At 34.9% G+C, this 21098-nt stretch overlaps 2 protein-coding genes and 1 long non-coding RNA gene across 4 annotated transcripts; 1 reads left to right on the top strand and 2 right to left on the bottom strand.

The window, feature by feature from the left end:
• Positions 1 to 507: 507 nt before the first annotated feature.
• Positions 508 to 15576, bottom strand: LOC113091340 (uncharacterized). Its single transcript, XR_003287330.1, has 4 exons — positions 15492 to 15576; positions 14318 to 14419; positions 13296 to 13416; positions 508 to 1450 (listed from the first exon to the last, which is right to left on the bottom strand). It is a non-coding gene; the product is annotated as an uncharacterized LOC113091340 (long non-coding RNA).
• On the top strand, positions 15567 to 18707 carry LOC113091334 (uncharacterized). Its single transcript, XM_026256783.1, has 5 exons — positions 15567 to 16067; positions 16529 to 16921; positions 17095 to 17671; positions 17769 to 17938; positions 18356 to 18707. The coding sequence occupies exons 1-3, from the start codon at positions 15671 to 15673 to the stop codon at positions 17370 to 17372; spliced, it is 1068 nt and encodes a 355-aa protein (XP_026112568.1). The 5' UTR covers positions 15567 to 15670; the 3' UTR covers positions 17373 to 17671; positions 17769 to 17938; positions 18356 to 18707.
• A 71-nt stretch (positions 18708 to 18778) lies between these two features.
• Positions 18779 to 20892, bottom strand: zgc:113227 (transposase family protein). Of its 2 annotated transcripts, none has more exons than XM_026256777.1 (2): positions 20821 to 20892; positions 18779 to 19916 (listed from the first exon to the last, which is right to left on the bottom strand). In XM_026256777.1, the coding sequence occupies exons 1-2, from the start codon at positions 20845 to 20847 to the stop codon at positions 18810 to 18812; spliced, it is 1134 nt and encodes a 377-aa protein (XP_026112562.1). In that variant the 5' UTR covers positions 20848 to 20892; the 3' UTR covers positions 18779 to 18809. The 2 variants fall into 2 exon arrangements, with proteins under 2 accessions (XP_026112562.1, XP_026112556.1); XM_026256771.1 differs by having other exon boundaries at positions 20710 to 20857.
• Between the last annotated feature and the right edge of the window lie 206 nt (positions 20893 to 21098).

The following is a 21098-nucleotide window of genomic DNA, read 5'->3' as shown; positions in this document are numbered from 1 at the left end:
GCATACTGTGGTATGTTATTGAGACCTTTTGGCACCTCCCACAGGACATTTAATTTCCAAAATGCCACAATACAACTACCACTATAATACAATGTATATACTGTATAGATACTTTACTATATAGATATTACACCACATTCATGTTAATCTGTTTTGAATAAAACTGAACAGGCTTTTAGCGGCACTTACTAGACTTTCACTTTTTAAAAATGTGCAAGAAGCAATGCAATGTAATGTAAACATAACACATCTCTTTTATCTTAATTGCTTTTGTCCACTTAATGGGGAGCACTGTAAACATTTTGGGTAATGTTATGTAAGGATTGTGTTTTGGGACTAATATCTTAAATAATAGTAACCTTAAAGGGAGAGTTAAGTTAAAAAAGAATTCATTTTCTTACATGTTGTTCCAAACCTGAATGAGTCTCTTCTGGGGAACATAAAAGAAGATATTTTGTCCATACAATGGAAGTCAAGGGTATCTAATGTTTTGGTTATCAATGGTCTTCAAACTATCTTATTTTGTGATTCACAGAAGAAATAAAGTCATAAAAGTTGGGAGTGACATGAAGATGAGTAAATGATGATATAATTTTCTCTTTAAATAACACAATAACACAATAAACACATTGAAACATCCCCACAATCAACATTTTGTTAGTAAGGATAATAGCAAAAATGGTATATTCTATATTGATTTTTATGTTGGTCTGTTGGTTTATTGTAAGAAAGGTAGTATTTATCAGTATGCGTGTGGGTATTCTCCTTGTTCCTGCCTCAGATCAATGTCCTGATCGGATTTGGCTGGAGCTGTGTGTTCAGCGTTGTGTCTGTGATTGTCTCTGGCAGACAGAATTGGCTGGGAGGTGTGGGACAGTCCATCTGCTGATCTGCATCCTCAAGTGCCTCTAGTACTGACTTGCAAATTTAAGAAAAAACACACACACACTTTTTCCTCCAAGGGGATTCCAAACAGACCCCTTAGGTTGTTTAGAAGTTTTTGCTTTTTAAGTTAAATGTGGAAATGGAATTTCACAAAGATTATCCATAAATATAAGCAAACATCATCACTGGGCAACAAGTTACCCTAAGCAGATATTTAAATAAATCCTGAGAAGTGCAGATTGTGGATTAAACCATAAATCAGTCCTAATTCCCAAATAAACCCCCATAACATCTGTAAGGGCACCTAGATTTGAAGAAGTTTTCTCAGTCAGAATCACTCAGCCTTGTCTGTCTATATTACTTTCATTATTTGGTGCAGAGTATTTTTGTCCTCTTCTTGCGGGTATTTTTCTCTGAGGTGAGAGAGCTTTATTCCCGTTCAACACAACTGCTCCAGATACCGAACCGAGGGGGGTTGAGAAGAAAAGAGAAATGTGACTCTGCACTTTTCTCCTTGTTAAAACAGCGATTTCCAGACTGTCTGAGGCAGCGCTCTTGGGAGTGTCTGGGGAATATATAATGAGATCTAAACTATGATAATTGAATGGCAGTTTTAATTGGCGCCTGGCCAATGAGGAATGATTGATAACCTTAATCTCAAAACAATGTGCAGGAAGTGAGATTATGGATGAAATATATCAAGAAATAAATAAGCAATATAAAAGACGCTAGCTGCATCTTTATGAAACAGCAGTTCTGCAGAGGACAGAGGGATGTCTCAGCATGTTACCAATTATGGGTGAATCGCAAAAAACTAGTCAAGAACAGTCAAGGTCACATTTCCCACTGAAATAAAAAAATAAATAATAATAATAATAATAATAATAATAATAAAAAGACCAATATATATATATATATATATATATATATATATATATATATATATATATATATATATATATATATATATATATATATATATATATATATATATATATATATATATATATATATATATATATAATGTAAAATTGTGAAATACATATTGTGACATATTATTGAATTTCTAAATGTTTTCATATTTCAAATATAAATTATTCCTGTGACGCAAAGCTATTTTCAGCATCATTACTCCAGTCCACAGTGTCACATGATCCTTCAGAAACCATTCAAATATGCTGATTTGCTGCTCAAGAAAGATGTCTTCTTATTATTGTCATTGTTGAAAACAATTGTGCACCATAATATGTTTGTGGAAACGGTGATAATTCTTGATTAATTACATGTATTTAAATTCTGAATACAAAAATAAAAACACCCAAATTTCATCAAAAAATCTCAATGCATCAGTAATTGTGATTGTGCATTTTCATATCCCTGGCATATATGATGTAATATATTTCATAAATATAATATAATATAATATAATATAATATAATATAATATAATATAATATAATATAATATAATATAATATAATATAATATAATATAATATAATATAATATAATATAATATAATATAATATAATTTTGTTTCAGTTTGATTCGGGGTGGCATGAGACCTTAGATAAAAGATTGACTAGTGTGTGTTTGTGTGTGTGTGTGTGTGTGTGTGTGTGTGTGTGTGTGTGTGTAAACATCACTGCTAGCAGTCTGTGCTCACACTGAGTTTCTGCAGCAGGTGGGCATGTTTGGCCCTGGAGGAGGGTGATGGGAAAATATAGTCCCTGAGGTGCCAATGTTCCCATGATGCACTGGGATGCAGAATGACTGTTAATATGACATCAGAAAGAAGCAGATATCTCTGATTAGACCTGCAATGGTAATGCATTATAACCACACCCAACATACAAACACAACCACACACAATAGTTCAGAGATGCAAAACACGCACACACTTCCTGTTCAAGACTGTTAGGTTCCACCCAAATGAGTTCTCCTCGTGGGAAACCTCATCCACACACAACAACTGCAATGAAAGCTCCAAGGTTACATGTTCTGCACTCTTTTGTCTTCAAGGAAGCCAGAAGCCTTTGTTGTCTTCTGACCATAGTGTTATCTTATTGTGATTGATTATGTTGTTTTAATGCTTTTTGATGTCTTTACCAATAAAGTTAATAAGGATAATAAAGACTGGCAGACTTTGGAAAACACCCAGCTCCATAATGGACACCATTAAGCCTATGGGTGTGGGTTTTATCTATATACTGTACAATGGTCTTTCTATCAAACAAAACACTCTGTCCATCGTCTCTCCTCTAAACACTGGGTAATTAAGACTTTGAGAGGCTTTCGAGCTTCCACCAAAACCAATACCTCAAGGCTCCAAACAGGGTGCTGTGCAGTGATTTGTTAGGCAGGATACCTGCACTTAAAGACAAAACTAAGAGTATGTGTAAAAAGGTCCACTTTATGCCCACTTAGGAAGATGTCTAACCGACATATGAAGCAGCAAACCACACCATTTTTAATGTTTGAGGTTGACTAAATCTGAAATCAAATATACCACAATAGGAGACCTGCTTGAAAGAAGCCATTCAGATAATGCAGAAGTCCCTGTCTATCTAAAACTGAACACATCATTGCATCATATAATTTAAAACCTTTTAAACATGGTCACAATAATCATTCATCTTTGTTGAGAAACAACAATGGCATGGTTTGAATAATATGATATTTGTGGAAGCGAATATTCTGTACTCTGAATTTTTTATTTATTTCACATTTCACTGTAAATATCCTTTGTAATTTTTACTGGGGTAAAATGCAATTGTACAAACCTGTAAATGGTTAACAGTAAGTTTACTTATTTATATACTACTACCACTACTACTACTACTATATTTAAACATTTTTGTTCCTTCTCATTTTGTTATGAGTATTTTACTCTCGTTTTTTTTTATATAACATTTTCTGTCATATAGTATATGTTTATGGTATTATTTTAGTGTTACGTGTGTATTTTAGCTCTGCATTTTGGCTTTTTGACCCTATGCATGCATTAGAGGGTTAGTTCACCCAAAAATTATAATTCTGCCATTAATTACTCACCCTCATGTCGTTTTAAAACCGCAAAACCTTCATTAAATCTTGATGAAATCTTAGAGTTCTCTGACCCTGCATAGACAGCAACACAGAAGCAAGGACGCCAGTAAATCAGTCTATGTGACATCAGTGGCTCAAATTCAGTTTTGCAAAGCTATGAGAATACATTTACATTGACGCATGTGCACGGTAGTACTTAGTACTTAATGTACTCAATGTTTCTCCTGAATATTAAAAATTTACATTTAGTCATTTAGCAGACACTTTTATCCAAAGTGACTTACAAATGAGGACAATGGAAGCAATAACAATCAACAAAAGAGCAATATGCAAGTGCTATGACAAGTCTCAGATAGCATAACGCAACCGTGTAGCAAGGTTTTTTTATTTAATTTTTTATTATATAATGTGTTAGAGGGCTTTTTTGCTTTTTGTTAATTGTATAATACATAAAAGAAAACAAATAGTCCTAGATAGAATTAAAAAAAAAAAACAGTAAATAACACTAATAATGTTAAAAGAAAAGTAAAAAGCAAATTTTGGTAATTCAGGTTGATTGTCATATTATTATTATTATTATATCTCCTAAATATGGCTATTATACAATTTACAGACACCAATATGCCATTCCTTAATTACTGAAACACTGAAATGCTTTATAGCGAATAACCACAGCTTACAAAAATTTTAATGGATACTTTTTACAGAAGAGATAAGCTTCCTCTCATTCCTTCATTATCCGGAAGAAATTTAGTTTGTTAAGTTTCATTTGAGACTTATGCAATTGTGAGGATAAAAAGTAATAAGATCTACTTGAAAATCACCTGGAAACTTTTAACCCAGCCTTTGTCTCAGTTTCTCTCTTTGGCTCCATAAGAGCCCAGTTTAGACTCAAGAAGAACAGATCAATATGTGTGAAAGCTTTTATGTGCATTATGGATTCATCTCCTCCAGTGCTGTATATGTATACACAAACTAGATGCTTTTCTATTGGAAACACGGTTAGACATGCAGAGAAACCAAACCACCTGAGGATCGAATGAGCATCATGCCACAGGACATTGTTTGTTATCTTTTTAAATTCTCTTCTGTTAATTGGAATCTTTCCCAAGACTAATTACCAGCAGTGCTAAGGCAAAATCATGAAACCACAAGCAAACCAGTTTATATTTGGATGAGCTGTACTCATTATAATGACCTCTGATAACAGTAAACATTTTGTTTCTGCAAATCTCTGCAATAGAGATGAGATGCAGCTCCTGGCTGCCTCCTGATGAGGGGAAAGTTTAAAGCTAGCACAGAAGCCAAAAGACTGACTCACACTGGCTGAATAAAAATACCACAATTCTCTGTTTTTCTGCATTATATCACTGCTGTAAAGACTACCATAGCTGGTCACCAGCATATCTAGGTATCTACATAGTGGTAAAAAATGTATAGCCTGAATGCACTGTAAGTCGCTTTGGATAAAAAAGTTTGCTAAATGCATAAATGTAAATGTAAATGTAAATCTAGGTTATGTTCCCCAGTATGTGATGCTAGCATGCTGGTGTCCAAGCTGGTTAACCAGCTAAATTCTGGTGATACACAAGAGCAGCTAAACCAAAATTGGATCCCTAAATAACCTTTCAGTAAAAAGTTCTCAAAATTACCATCTTTTCTTAGTGTGAAAAACATTTTAAAAAGTCCACAATAAAAAACCTTTGCAGACTGTTCTATAGCTGTTAAAAACTTTTCATTGAACGAGACAGACACCAATATAGAACCTTTATTTTTAAGAGAGTAGCATCAATCAGCATTCACTAGCATGTACATTTTCAGGAATCAATAAAAATATGACAAATTGGTGCAGGCTGGGAGAAAAAATGGTCAAAGCCAAAACACATTGATTTAAACAGGCCCAGCTGACACAAAAAGCTGATGCACAAGGTTAAGCACATAATAATTTATACTGCATCCTGCAGCGAGACCTTTTAATTTTAAGTGCACCGAGTCATAAAATATTCACAGATGTGTAAATACTAATTAAAGGGTCCTTTGTAAATCCAGGGTTCTGTGCATGGACTGCATTTTACATTTTCAGGAAAAAAAACGTGAGTGGTGCTTGCCTGTGCGAAACTTACCACAATGCTTAACACTTTGGGGTAGATGCCAGCATATTGCTGTTGCTGAATTTCTTGGAGTAATACACATTTTACCACATGGTTACATCTCTATGATATTCTTTGTCCCCAGATACAGCTCAGGTCTCTCTTTCAACCTAAGCCTAAAATTATTCAGTAACACTTTAGGGAACATTATTCAGTATTAACTTTGCTTATTAGCGTGCATAGCATATTGGCTGTGTATTAGTACTTATAAAGCACATATTAATGCCCTATTCTGCATGACCGTATTCTAGATCCCTTGACTAAAGTGTTGCCAATAATTCTAATCCATAGATCATGTTCACATCCATAGAACAATCGGGATAGAAGTTTAATAATAACATATCTTAGCCTTCCAGTTAAAGTGTGGTCACGTTTACTGTTACTTACTGAAATTTCAAGGGTGAAATCCAGCCATTCCAATAGGAATCAGAGTGATTATGATTGTGAAAATATTCCTCATGCGGATTTTGCTCATTTGTAAGTTGGTCACATGAATTTAGTCAACTGACCAACAGAAAGCTAATGGGTTTCAAAAGTGAATTGTGTGTGAGCTGTTTTTACAATAGACAATGAACCTTTTTTTTTTTTTGCCCACACAATTTGCTGACAACGCACCTCCAAAGAAGTGACTGCAGGCAGTATGCAATGAAGAAGCAGTAGTGTTAATAACGAAAGCAAAATAAAATAAAATAAAAATTAATCTCTTTACCAAAAAAAAAAAAAAAAAAAAAAAATAACAATAATCTAAAAACTAAAATATATCTTCAAAATAAAAAAAAAAATGGCCCGAAATTAATTTTAGCTTCAGTCTCTTATTACATGACAAATCATACAACTTGAAACCTATATAATGTAAAAATGCACCTAGATGCAACAACAAAAATTTTTTAAAAATAAAATTACATTAAAAAAGTTGACATGGGAAGCAGACATGGGAAATAAAAGTACAAAGGAAGTCAATAATGAAGCTTTTTAAAACCTGGAGCACCAGACCCCAGCATGAGCTGACTCGTCTACTGTCACACACAAGGTAATAAGTAAAGGTAGAAAGATTGTTAATGTGGGGGGTTTGTGTATGTGTCTCTGCTGATATTTACTTAACCTATTAAATATGATGCATCTTCAAGTCTCCTTGGGAGACTTGCCACAATAACACAACAGCATTATGCCTCTGGAGATGCCATATGACTGATGTGATTGGGTGTATCCGTCCAGCTGTGAATGCACTGCGCCAGTCACACAGCTAACCTTCACAAGATTTTGTGCTGCATCAAAGGAAGCATCATTCCATGTCAAAATGATGATTCGTTTAGAGTAGACTTTTAATGTCACTATATAAATAAATAAAGCATTATATGCAGTTCAATCATGACAACTGTGTAGATTTTTGCATGGTGATAGATGTGACAATGTTAATGTATCTGGACTTGGTGATATTGCTGTAGTTGTAGATTTTTGCTGCTGCTGCAAGCAAGTACAACTTGCTACTGCTACTGCTACTGCTCAAATATCATATAAAATAACCCGAAACAGATCTAAACAGGTGGAGATGGGGAAGGTGGAGGGTTTCAGAAAAACTCTAAGAAATTAAAATGTATGAATCTCAAGTGAATGCTAGCCAGCCATATAAATGCAAGGCAGTAAGCTAATTTCAGCTTTGCATCAAAGAAAGAAACTACATTTTATATTAAAACAGAAAACCATTATTTTTAAATTGTAATAATATTAAAGAATATTACTAAAAAAGCATAGAAAATCTTACTGAACATGACTCCCCACTCACCCTAAACAGAAAATGTACCACTTTTAACATCATGCAGAAAAAAAAAAAGCACGCTTTCACTACCACCCACAATTGTGTTAATATTGTGCTGTTTTTGCACTTCTTCAGAAAAGCAAAAATGACTTGGAATTCATTCAACATAATGTGATTTCTCTTGATACAGAGATTATTATACTATCTAACATATACATGTAACTATATCACTGCAGTCAGCAGGACTTTGAGATCCTGGCAATGTTTGATGAGATCATGATTAAAATGGATTGCTTCACTTTTGACAACATTCTGTGCTCATAGGGTTTACAGTATAAGTGCAGTAGTAAAGTACAGTTGTAAAGAAAGAGAGGTTGAGTTCTGCCAACTTACATAAGCAAAAATCATTTTAAATGCCAAAGCAGCATTGATAACCAATATTTATTGATACGAATGTCACATGGAGGGAATGCAACCCAGACTGACAGAATCATGGGAGCTGTGTCTGACTAAAAGTTAAATGTAATCTCTGTTTGAAGTCTCATGGAACGTCAGTTCGAACTAGAGATGCATCTGAAAAGCATCTATATCTAAAACTACTGTATGAAGCATATATAAAAAACATCAAAGCATTGACAGGCCTGCACTGCTTTCCTTTCTTCTTTATTCTGCTCTCTGCAGCTACACTACAGACAGACTAGAGAAGTGAATATGTCTATTTTGTGGGTCTTGAATACATATATACTGGTATGGAGTGATAAATACTGTTTTGTTCTTACACTTTATGGTTATAAAAATACAACCAAAGTGAACTAAACCACCTGAATTGTTAACCACATATTAAAGCATAATTTTATTATCCAGTGCACAAAAACAAAAAACAAACAAAACAAAATAAAATTCAACTTTTCTTTCAAATCATTATGCCAATAATAAAGATGATGTAATATAAAATAATAAGATGATGTAATATAAAAAGATTTATGTAACTTTAAAGTGGAAAATATAGATTTCATATATTTTCTTGCATGAAGCCATTTTAAGGCATGTGCATTTAAGATCAGACCTATAAAGGCAAAATATATGTGGCTTTAACATATCTGTGTCCCAGTCATCCATTTTTGTGGCAGCGTGCCATCAGACTGACATCAAGAGAGACTCAGAGTCCCTCTCTAGATGAGAAAACGTGTATATATATATATATATATATATATATATATATATATATATATTTTTTTTTTTTTACAAAATTGTCATGCATGTTGCTAACCCTAAAATTTTTCAAAACAATGATAGCATGTGTGTGGCTATTTTGCAGATGGTTGGGTTCTTGCTGAGTGTCATTCTGTTACGGCTGTCACGACTTCATTAATTGGTCTCTAGTGTTACAGAAGATGGCAGGCAATGAGTTCTGGATGTGCTCGTAATCCTGCTGCCGCCACACGCATTGCACTGCTGGACCAAGGCCAAAACACATACTAAACACAAATAAAACAGGAGCAGCCAATGGAAACAGGAGCCATTTTATCCGAGTAAGTTCATAACCCGCTGTCCTCCTTCACGCTGCCTCATATATCACAACAATGATTAGGTCACACAGTAAACGACAAGAACATCCACAGGACAGCTGTGAAACACAGCTAATTAAACAGCCACATTTTCAGTATTAAGATGGGAAAATGTCTGTCTGGTGATGTCTTTTGCGTGGGGAACTCTGGTGGTCCACCCTAAAAATGTATGACACAGTTGACAGCTTTCCAAGCAGGAAGGATTGAGTTTGTGTGTGACAGTTCCAATCTGTCTGAAAATCACGGCTCAATTTGCAGCCCCAGTACTGTGTCACACTGCAAGAGTGAATCCATTCATTATGTGCAACTAATGGCTGTCTGAGCCATGTCAGTCATAAATTAGGAAACCCCCCTCTCTCCCGTCCTTGCTTTATACAGGATAAATGTCCACCATGTGAAGTGCTGTAAAAACACAGGTCAGATCTTGCTGTATAATGCAGTATATACAGGATAATTTACAACCGGTCAGCCATTATCATGGTTGTTATTGGTAACTAAAACTACAACTATTAAAGACAATTCTATTCATTATAATAAAAATAAAATAAAAAATGTATAATAAATAACAAAATAATAATATTTAAAACATATAATAAAAACTAAAATTGAAAGAAGCATAAATAGTAACATAAAAAAGTCAGTCAACCATTCTCACAGAATTGACCCGTTTCACATTACTGTGTTTGGAATATTAAATGCAACTATCAAAACACAAACAAAAACAAAACATGTTGCTTAATATTGAAAATTAATTGATCTGGGGGGAAGCTGCTTTAATTATGTAGAAATACATCCGAACAGCTCGAGCCTTGTTATTCTCATTACTTCACAAGTACTTCACATTACTGCAGTATATTACTTAAGTACTCAGTACTCCGTACCAGATAACAGTAACAGATGATCATCAAAAATGGCAATAAGCATCTATAAAAAAAAAAAAATACTGTCTCCTTTGAGAGGCACCTGGCATCCTCACCTGTCCCCTCTGAGATTGCATATTTTAGAGCATATTTTTATTTATTTCGATTTTAATAAGCATATTTGTGTTTTTCGCTATCTCACTGTCGGTTCTCTGCTCTGGACCTTGGGGACACAGCGTGAGAAGTGCTGGATGTATGTGTGTTTGATGCAGCTTCCTGTCCACCTCCATGCATTCTCAGCCTGCAGGATCATGTTACATCCAGCACATCCCCCACAACAACAGCACACACTCAATTCACATCAGAATAGATTTTCTGAAGGAGATAGTTTGGCAGCACATTCTGTGAAGGTTATCTATACAATGCATTAGAAAGGAATTCAGAATGCCTCATAGTCTGTAATCTTTAAATAGTATTTTACTCATTAACTCAAAACTGGAAAATTCTGGCATTATTTATCCGCACTCATGTCATTTCAAGCCTGTATGACTCTTTTCCTCTGTGGATCACAAAAGATATTTTAAAGAATGTTAATGTCCAAACCTCCTCTAAACACCTCTGACTTTGACTGTGGACGTCTGTAAACTGAGTCGTTTAAAAAATATTTTGCGTTAATTCCATAGAAGAAAGACAGATATAGAAGGTGAAGATCAGTATACAATCTCTTTAAAGACTTAAAATCTGACTGTTCAATCTGGAAGTCTGACATTTCTCCAGAAGATCAAGAATGACATTTTGATTAAAAACTCAAAAAAAAAAAGAAAGAAAAAAGACAGAAATATGGTACATGTGGTTATTTACAGCATATGTCAATCTGAATGACACCATTCAAATTATTAAATTCAAGTTAAAAAAAAGTTTCAAAGTTCAGTACTGAACATTTGTAAGACTATAAATCGGTTAATAACAAGGACAACTGCTTGAGGAAATAAATGTTCTTGTGACGGATAGTTTTTGCTTTGGTTGCTCTGAAACTATTCATTTTGTCTCGTTCACCTCAGCTAGCTAGCCCTGACTTGCTGGAATCTTCTCGGAAACGAAGCTGCCTCAGGAACGACATCCACACAACAAGAAATGATGGCCACAGTCAACTTATTAGAGCAAATGTCTGATTTCACCTGGAAAATCAGGCACAGCCCACAGCTTAGCGCAGCTGCTGCAAAACCAGATCACAAGGAACAGAAGGGATAGAGGTGGGAGATCAAGGGAAAGAGAGAGATAAAATCAGGAAGTGATGAATGAGGGAGTGGAAATCAGAGGAGATGGATGGCAGTAAGCATAGATGAGAAGAGGAAGCGAGTGAGATACGTCCTCTAGGCATGTGCCACAACAGCTGTTGTTCCTGCAGGGTTAGCTTTGTTGGTGCATGTTCTTGATGCTGTCCAACTCTAAATACCACCTATCCATTCATATGCTTGAATGACACATTACAATAGATATACAATCTAAAGTGTTAAAAAATAGGGTTTTAATTCAAAAACAAAAATATTATAGACAGATTATAGACAGAAATGGGAAGAATTCCCATACGAAGTCATGTAATTAGTGGGTAAGTAATGCAAAGAAATAGACAGAAATACATAAAGAGATAAAAACTGAGAGATGGCTGACCCTGGACACGACTAGCTCAAATATATCACAGTTAGCCATCTGTGCTTCTGTCTCCCACTTGCTCTTGGCTAATCAGCTACACAGACCGAAGATAAGTCAGCAGGGACAGGATGTTAGTTCATACCAGCGCTATAGACTGTCATTCACGGTCTGCCAATACACGCCTACATATTGAAAGAGTGCATGACATCCTTCCACTGCGAGGTCACTGTTGTGTCATCTAAAATTCCACATTAAGAAGGTGACAACTGACAATACCAAACCCTGTCAGAAGTATAGGCTAAATATGTAGATGATGTGGAGATTAAAACAGCGGACAAAAGCATAAGGTTGCTCATTGAGTCTCTACAAAAAACAATTAAGCAAGACACTAGATGCTCTACATTGTGAAAAAAAAAATAAAAATCATTTTAGTACAATGGAAAAGAAAAGAATGCCTTAATAAAATGTTAAATGGTCAACTGTATGCTAATTTGCTATTTATGATAGAGGGGTAAAATTACATTATACATAGACTAATGTTTAGGGTCAGTACGATAATTTTTTTAGTTACTAAATTTATTTAGCAAGGAAATATTAAAATAATTAGAAATTAAACAGTGCATTTATTAATTTGAATATTTCAGTTCTATTCATAAAAGAATCCTGAAAAATGTTTTACAAATATATTAAGCAATAAGCAGCACAACCGTTTTCAGACACTGTTACTAATAAGAAACATTAACAAAGCATATTAGAATGATTTCTGAAGGATCATGCGACACTGAAGACTGAAGTAATGATGCTGAAAATACAGCTTTGCAATCACAGGAATAAATTGTGCTTTAAAATAAATTAAAATAGGAAAAAAAAATAGATTTGATCAAATAAATCATTGGTGAGCATAAGATACTTCTTTCAAACATTAATCGTCTTTTGAATTATAATCATATAAAATGTTGTTATTGCAAAGAATTATAAAAAATGTTTTAGATGTAAAACAAATTAATTATCATAAACTTTACAATGAAAATGTATACTAAAAATAATCTAATATAATATAAACACATACATCACTATTCATAAGATAAATATAAAACTGTCAGTTTAATATTTTATTTTATTTTTTAATTCAGTTAGCCACAAAAGCTATGCAACAAGATTTCTCCTGTTGCTAATAACTAATTATTCAGCTGGGATTTAGGCTATACAAACTCTTTCAATAACTGACCTCTTAAATCTTCTCTGTGGCCCCTACCACTGTAGAGCAAATTCATTATGAAACCAATTATTTTCTGCATCTCTTAATTAAATGTGACCCTCTTGGAAAATATTGTGATTCTGTGTCTAAAAAATGATACTGGCCTGTGACCTTGCTTACCTCCCTCTGGCAGTCGCAGTGTTTCCTCCTGCATTGATTTTCATTTCAGTGCTGTGTTATTTGGGCTCCTGCTTATAGTCTGGAGTCGCAGCCAAAATGAGAAGGAGCCAAGGCTTCACACCTAAAAGACATCCATCATTCAGTATTTAAAAAGCAGATGGAATAAGAAATAAGATGATTAGAACAATCCAGTAACTCAGAGGCTTATCTACTGTATATCTACTATAACTTTGTCAGTAGTTGTACACACATAGATTGTTGAATGGTGCAATATGATATGAAATATGCAGCCAGTCATTAGATCTTACATCTGAAACAATATTTTCAACACCATTCTATTCTCAAAATATGTAAAACATGTAGAACACATTTATCTGATCAAGGTCTAAGTTACTTTATATGAACAAAAGAGGCATCCTCTCTAGAGTCAATAAAATAATCTATATGACTGTGATTCTTTTTAAGAGTGCTACAAATTCAACTATCTAAAGGGTTCACTCGTTAACACAAAACACAATTGCTCATTACAAATGAACAGAACTGGTCACAAAAGTTCAAAGAGATTTACTCTGCTATAAGATTGTGTTACCACACTTTTTACATCTTTGTCCTCTCATGTCGGCAACAACAAGTTGAAGTTGCTTCAAGTGTAGTCTTCTCTCAAGTTTGTGCTCTACGTGAAATGGATGAAAGCTGTTGTGCTATAAATACACGTCATGCCTCAGGTTTAAAAGTCTTCTAGAATTTCACTGTCATATCCAACTAGCTGAGATATTATGTGCTGGCTTAGATGTAAGGGTATACCATTTATCTTTGTTATATGACGTCCAAAGTTTTAGATCACATATAGACAAGTAAATACTGCCACCTAATGGCGAGCATCTGTATCAACAACTTTGGATCCCAAATGGTTTCTAAGAAGTCATATCTCACAAGACATTTTAATTGGCTGACATTCAAATATGACTCGTTATTTACATCAGAAACAAATAACATTTTCAATGCAATTTTATTTTTCTTACATAGTTTGGTGGTACATGAACTTGGAATTGCCCAACTTGAAAGGAATTTTTGACTGCATCCATCTAAACTCTACGTTTATGGCATTGGTGTCTCAAATAAACCTAAGGAAAAAAACAGAGGTGGATTTAATGTAAATATATGACACAATGGCACAACAAAATGGCAATTAAATGAAATGCAAAGTTAATTCAGTCTTGACGTTGTTAACGAATCAGTTGAGTAAACAATTAAATGACTCACTCACAACACACTTTTCACTATACTTAGGCCTACTTGACGCTGTAACCTTCACAAAGAGCCAGGCATTAGTGTATAAAGTACCTGAAAGCCATACTCAAGAAGATATCTTACCAGAAAATTACTTTGATAGAAGTTGAAGTTGCCATTTGAAATATTCTATGAGTAAAAGTCTTAAAGTACATGATATTTATTGTACTTAAGTATAAAGGCATTTTTTTAATCTTAAACATACTAAAGTATTGAAAGTAAAAATACATGTAATGCCAAAATGGAAAAAAGAAGCAAATAAATCTATATATATATATAAAAATATACATACACAGCTTGAGTAGCAAGATTGTTTTCAGTTTTAACTCTTTCATCCAACATAAGAAATCATTTCTGGAATTTGCATCTGAAATGGCAATTAGCCTACAGTTTAATTTATCTCAGAATTGACATTAATGCATTAAAACTGCAGTTACAGATGCATAATAGGCCTCATGTTTTGTTTTTAACATAAAACGTTGAAACTTATATTTCAAATACACAAAACAAAGCCTTTGACTGTGTTAATGAGTGAATCACTGAATTTTTAATCAACCGATTCGTTCAAAAAGCTGATTCATAAGTAAACACAGGCATTTAATCAAAAGACGGAAAAAAGTGTGTGAACTTTGTTTTGGAACTATTTTCGTTGGCAAAACGGAGAAAAAAAGCAATATACCTAATAATATAACTTATACCTCTAAAATGTAAGTTACTCATTGCTTTACTGAACTTGTATAAAATTATATTTGTGTTATAATGCTGAAATATATAGAAAAACTGTAAATTACTCTTTGTATGGTATAGATTAAGTTATCTATAATAAATTACATAAATATAAAAAGCATACATAAGCATTTTTTGCCGTCTATCACTTAGAATGCCTGGAATTCACAATGCACGTACTGTACTATTGTAGCGCATTTAAGAGCAGCTTGGAGGAGCTCTAACCGTCCTTCTTGTGCTAGGAACCATAGACAGACCAGTAATGGCGAGGGGGCGGGAAATGTGACGTCACCAAGAAACGTTTTCAAACTACCCTTTACAGTGTGCAGAGACCGTGCTTTTTAACGGTAAACTACAAAATGTCCGAAAACAAAAATACACAGCACTGGTCTTCAGAGGAAACCAGTGTGCTTCTCGCGATATGGTCTTCCACAGAGATCCAGAAAAAACTAGAGAGCACGACAAGGAAGAAAATAGTTTACGACGAGATAAGCCAGGAAATGCTGAACGGCGGCTTCAGTCGCTCGACTGAACAAATCATTAACAAGTTAAAAAAGCTAAGGAAGGAGTACAGGGACCTGAAAAGGCAACCAGGTAAAGGTGACAATGGACAGATTCAAAAAACATTCGACCATGGCCTTATGGAGTCTGTGCTTGAACACCGAGCAGACAGTCAACTGACTGCGGCCTTGAATCCAGCGACAGCCACGCTCGAGAAAAACGCGGACCACACCGTGTTTTCTGTAGACGAGCTAGGTAACGTTAAGTTATAATTGTTGTGTATGTGTACAGTGTTATGCTGTGTAATAATTAACTTACTGGTCTAGCTACTGATGTTGCACAATTAAGTAAATGTAATCTATGTTTTTATTGTAGGTTACCTCCAAAATAAAATCTCAAGTAAAGGAATTACAGCAAAAATGCAGAAATGTTGAATAATAATTAAAATAATATACAGTGACTGATTGCGTAAAATGCTTCGACATTTTGTATAAACATTCGAAGTTTATACAAAAAGTTCAAATAATTTGAATGAAAAGAAAAAGTCTTATCACCTTAAACACTTAACATGTAGTTAATCAAACTATTTAAGACAAAAACATAATGAGAAAAGTGGCCCTAAACCTTGTCACAGTTAAAGTAGAACAAAAAGAGATCTGAGGTTACTTTATTTTATGCAGTGTGGCAACTTTGTCTAATGAGTCTTTTGTTTGTAGGTGGCAAAATATCCGAGACCAAAACTGCACAGCTGTGGACTTCAGAAGAAACCAGCGCACTGCTTGCGATATGGTCTTCCACAGAGATCCAGGAGAAACTGGGGAGCACAAAAAGAAAGAAAAGAGTGTATGATGACATATGCCAAGAGATGGTAAATGTTGGGTTTACTCGTACAGCCGACCAGATCATTAACAAAATGAAAAAACTGAAGAAGGAGTTTAGGGACAATAAGGAGAAAAGTGGCAGCCATTGGAGTGAAAAAAACATCAACTTTGATGTTATGGACGCTGCCTTAGAACACTTACCATCGAGCCAATTTACTGAAGCATTAAATTCAGCAACAGCCATGCTTGAGACGAATACAGAATCGCTGTCTTCTGCAGCTGATCTCAGTAAGTTTATTTATTATCGTCTTTCTTTGTCGTTCTTTTTTCTACTCTCTTATCAAATGGCTAAAATTGCTAATTTCGCTATCCTCGTATGTTTGACAAGATTATTATGTAAATTCAGTATTTGCTACATTTAGATCTTCAGGTAATGTGTTGCTTTTATAATCCTGATACAGACTCTTCACCTGAGGAGGTGCTGGACCAAGCCGAATCATCTTTCAGCTCCTCTCATCCCCAACCAATAAAGCCTCTGGGAACAACCAGAATAAAGAAAAGAGATTCAAACCAGGAGCTGCTGGAATACTTGAAAACTGCTGATGAACGGTTTATGGCACACGCCAAAGAACTTAACACTGCCATTCTTAATAAAATGGATGAAGCTACGAATTCTATGCTGGGACTATTAGGACGCATGGTGGCACTAATGGAGGAACAGCAGGGAAATAAGCCATAAGCACAGGATTCCTTTTGCACGCTTAATTATCATTTGCACACTTTTTACATTTCAAAATCGAAGTGAAACTGAAATTGAATACTTTATTAAAATACATTCCAGGTTTTATTTGGGATTATTGTTTTGTGCATTTTATTACAGATTTTTTTTTGTTAATCTGTCTTCAAAATATAACTTGTTCTACCTGTGAAATTACTTTTTATGCTTTACAACATCAACTCATAAACCCCACCCACCTGTCATATAGAGACCATGAAGAGCTAGTGAAGCAAACCCAGAGGTGTTTGGCAGGAGTAAAGGTAAAGTTATAGTCCTCTAGCTAAATCACAATAACCATGAATAAACTGGTTTCTTGCATTTGATTTTAATTTGCGTGTTGAAATTTCATTGATTCAGGTGAAACCATTACGACACAAACTCAAACTCCCTTCATGATTTGGATTAAAAAGGCCACAGATGGAAGAGATCCCCATCGACACTGATGTCAGCGAGAGTTCATCACGCACCGTAAAGGACCCAACAGATTTCCCAAACATACTTGATGTCAGTCAAGAAGACAATGAAAAGTAAGTCCATCCTGGTGTTTTAGGCCACAAGCTGGCACGAGCAAGTAACGCTTTTCCAGAATTGCATTGTATTCAAAACTGTATTTGAGGCTGAAGGGATTATTTGCCATTTTGCTAGCTATATTTTGTTGAAATTAGTAACTGTAATGTTATTGTATGGGTCTATGTATATCATCAGTAAAGCTATATGAATAACTAGTTTAGTGGGCAACATTACTCCGTGATATGTAGCATGTTGATGTATACATTTACTGTGTGACTGAAGTGAAAAGGTTGAGAACAATATTTGTTGTAAATTGTAAGAACCCTTGTAAGCATTTTGCATGATCGGAATCTTTTTATCACCCAGTATACTGATGTATTTACATTAACCCCCTTTTTTTTTCTTTTTTTGTGTGCATTTCATCTGTTCTACAGGTTCAAGAGCCTGACTGAACCATCACCGTCAGATTTCTTGGAATAAAGGCTGTGTTATATCCCAATATTAAAGTTTGCTCCAAAGAACATGGCATTATCATGCATTCTATGGTTTCTACTTTTCCTCAGAGACTACATTCCCTTTTCTACATAAAACAGAAATAACATACAGTATGTGGGATGATGGTATTTACATTGCAGAATTAAAATTGGTTACAAATCCTGTTACCAAAATGTTTTAACATTTCTTCATTGTTTACTCTTGAGTTGTCGCCTCATACACGTGTCTCAAGTTTGCTTCTGTATATGTCTTTGTACTTTACAGAATAAAACTTTACATTTGTCAAATCTATTTTCCTTTTTTCATTGTGATTTATTTTTTATAACAAACCAATATACAGCTCAATTAAACACCATCAGCAATTAAGAATCCGAGAAAAAAAAAAAGTAATAATTACAATACTACTTGAATAATTTCACCGTCCTGTCTGTTAAAGTAGTCTAATAATGCCGTTTGTACATCTGTCCCTTCTGGTTCGTGATCTATTAATGCCTGAACGGGAGGCTGTGTGTACATATGGACGGCTGAAATGTCTTCGCTGAAGGGGTCACGTTCCTCACAGATATTGTGCAGCACACAGCAGGTCAAAACCATCTTCTTTATCAGCTCCAGTTTACAGTCATTCCTTTTTAAGAGACACTTCCATCTTGCCTTTAGCCTTCCAAAACTTGAGTCCACAACGGACCTTGCATTGCTCAACCTGATATTGAACCTTTGCTGTTGTGGGGTTAATCCGCCCGTGTCTGGAAATGGTTTCATCAGCCAGTTTTGCAAGGGATAGGCTGAGTCTCCAATCAGGTAGTATCCAACATCACAACCAGAGATGTGTGCTTTGCTTTGTTTTAAGGGGTGTCCATCATTCAACATTTTCCACAAATAAGACTCTCTTAAGACCCTTGCATCATGGACGCTCCCAGGATGGCCAACACACAAATCCCAGAAAAGCCCGTTGCCATCCACTACTGCTTGCATTACTATTGAATGCCACCCTTTCCGGTTAAAATAGTCACGAGGGTATTTTTCAGGTGCTATAATAGGAATGTGGCTTCCATCTATTGCACCCACACATTGAGGAAGATTCCAGCGGTTTTCAAAAACATCTGCCATCTCTTTCAACCTTTTTGAATCTGGGAATTTAATGTGTACAGGCAGAAGAACTTTAATTACAGCATTGCAGAAGTCCTGCACACAGTTGAATACAGTGCTCACGCCAACCCCGAAAAGCTGACTGACACTTCTGTACTCATTGCCAGTAGCAAGCTTCCAAAGGGCAATGGCAATTCGTTTTTTTACAGGTAAACACAAGCGGAAATTGGTGTTCTTTCGTTCAAGCACATGCTTGAGACGATAACACATGTACTCAAAAGACTCCCGTGAGACCCGAAAATTCTGGATGAACTGTTCTGGAGTGAATTCAGGTACAATGATATCCCACCACTTGTGCTCTCGAGGATAGGACCACACAGCAGAAGTTCGTCTTCTCATGATCATCAAGGCTATCTGTGAACAAAATGAAGGTGAACTGATATTATATGCCAGCTTTCTGTTATGACAATACAAATAATGCTTATAACATATTTCAGCCATGTCAATGCTCCCATAATGTTCTAGGACATTTTATTTTATTGCACAGTTACATTGCAAGACAGGGAACATACCAAAATTGTAAGGTACACTTAAATTCATGAACAAAATGTAATTCATGACAGAACTAAAAATAGTACATGGATAAATAGTTTTGTCTTCCTACTTTGTTTAAAACTGAAAGCAAGTTTGCATTTCTTATATTTACATGCAAAGAGAATGCGAAAGCATACTGATCAAACTCAACTGTGTGCTCAACTAAAAAGCCAAGTAGAAAAAAAAAAAGTAAAGTCGATAACACGAAAGCTTGCTTGCTAACTTTCCTTTCTTTATTTTGTTTGTTTGTTTGCAGTGAATTTGCGCCAGGCCAACACATAACCCAAAAAAATATGATGCCTCGGATAAAATGGACAGTTGATTGCATTTAATTAGTTTTATTATAACAATTCAAATTATTATTTTACAGAAATAGAATTTGTTTGAAAACATCCCGCCTCCAGGTGTTTGCTTGCATTGTTTGGCTGTATGACGATCTGTCTAGACTGGATCGTGCTTTGTACAATTGAACTATAACATAGCTAATTATTTTAAAGGACACCGATGTAATTCCTCCATTGTAAGTAACTTACTTTGTAAAATTTTGTTGGTTTCCCAGCACGCGCGGGAAACCTGCACATCTTTATTGCATAAAAAAACAATAATAACTGACCTGTCGTCTTGAGCGTAGACGTTGTCTATGACATTGTCTTTGGATGGCATGGAGACATTGAATTAAATTACTCTGGATGTTAAAATATGTTCTCAAAACTAGAAGACAGACCTGTAAACAACGCGTGTTGTGCGCCATTTTTGTTTGTGGGCGGTTCTGTAGTAACGTGACAGATCACGTGGCTGGACTCTCTGAAATCATAGCAAAGGCTGATACCTCTTTGTATAAAATCTAACCCTCTAATTTGTTGATGATAAGTGAGAATTACTCGGGAAAATCACATTCACTATAAACCAGCACTGCAATAAATGGGGAAAACATTTTATCAGTATTATATTATATATATTTTATTGTGTTTTGTAGCTCTACAGCACCTTGTGCAAATCACC

This window comes from Carassius auratus, chromosome 6, assembly GCF_003368295.1.
Source record: "Carassius auratus strain Wakin chromosome 6, ASM336829v1, whole genome shotgun sequence".
NCBI lineage: Eukaryota > Metazoa > Chordata > Actinopteri > Cypriniformes > Cyprinidae > Carassius > Carassius auratus.
This window is presented reverse-complemented; position numbering and strand designations above follow the sequence as displayed.

Excerpts from the sequence above, each read along its gene's own strand:
- LOC113091334 (XM_026256783.1), top strand. The coding sequence starts at position 15,671 with ATGTCCGAAAACAAAAATACACAGCACTGGTCTTCAGAGGAAACCAGT. Across the intron at positions 16,068-16,528 it reads GTTTTCTGTAGACGAGCTAG|GTGGCAAAATATCCGAGACC; the intron begins GTAACGTTAAGT and ends TTTTGTTTGTAG. Across the intron at positions 16,922-17,094 it reads GTCTTCTGCAGCTGATCTCA|ACTCTTCACCTGAGGAGGTG; the intron begins GTAAGTTTATTT and ends ATCCTGATACAG.
- zgc:113227 (XM_026256771.1), bottom strand. The coding sequence starts at position 20,847 with ATGGCGCACAACACGCGTTGTTTACAGGTCTGTCTTCTAGTTTTGAGA. Across the intron at positions 19,917-20,709 it reads GTCTACGCTCAAGACGACAG|ATAGCCTTGATGATCATGAG; the intron begins GTCAGTTATTAT and ends TTTTGTTCACAG.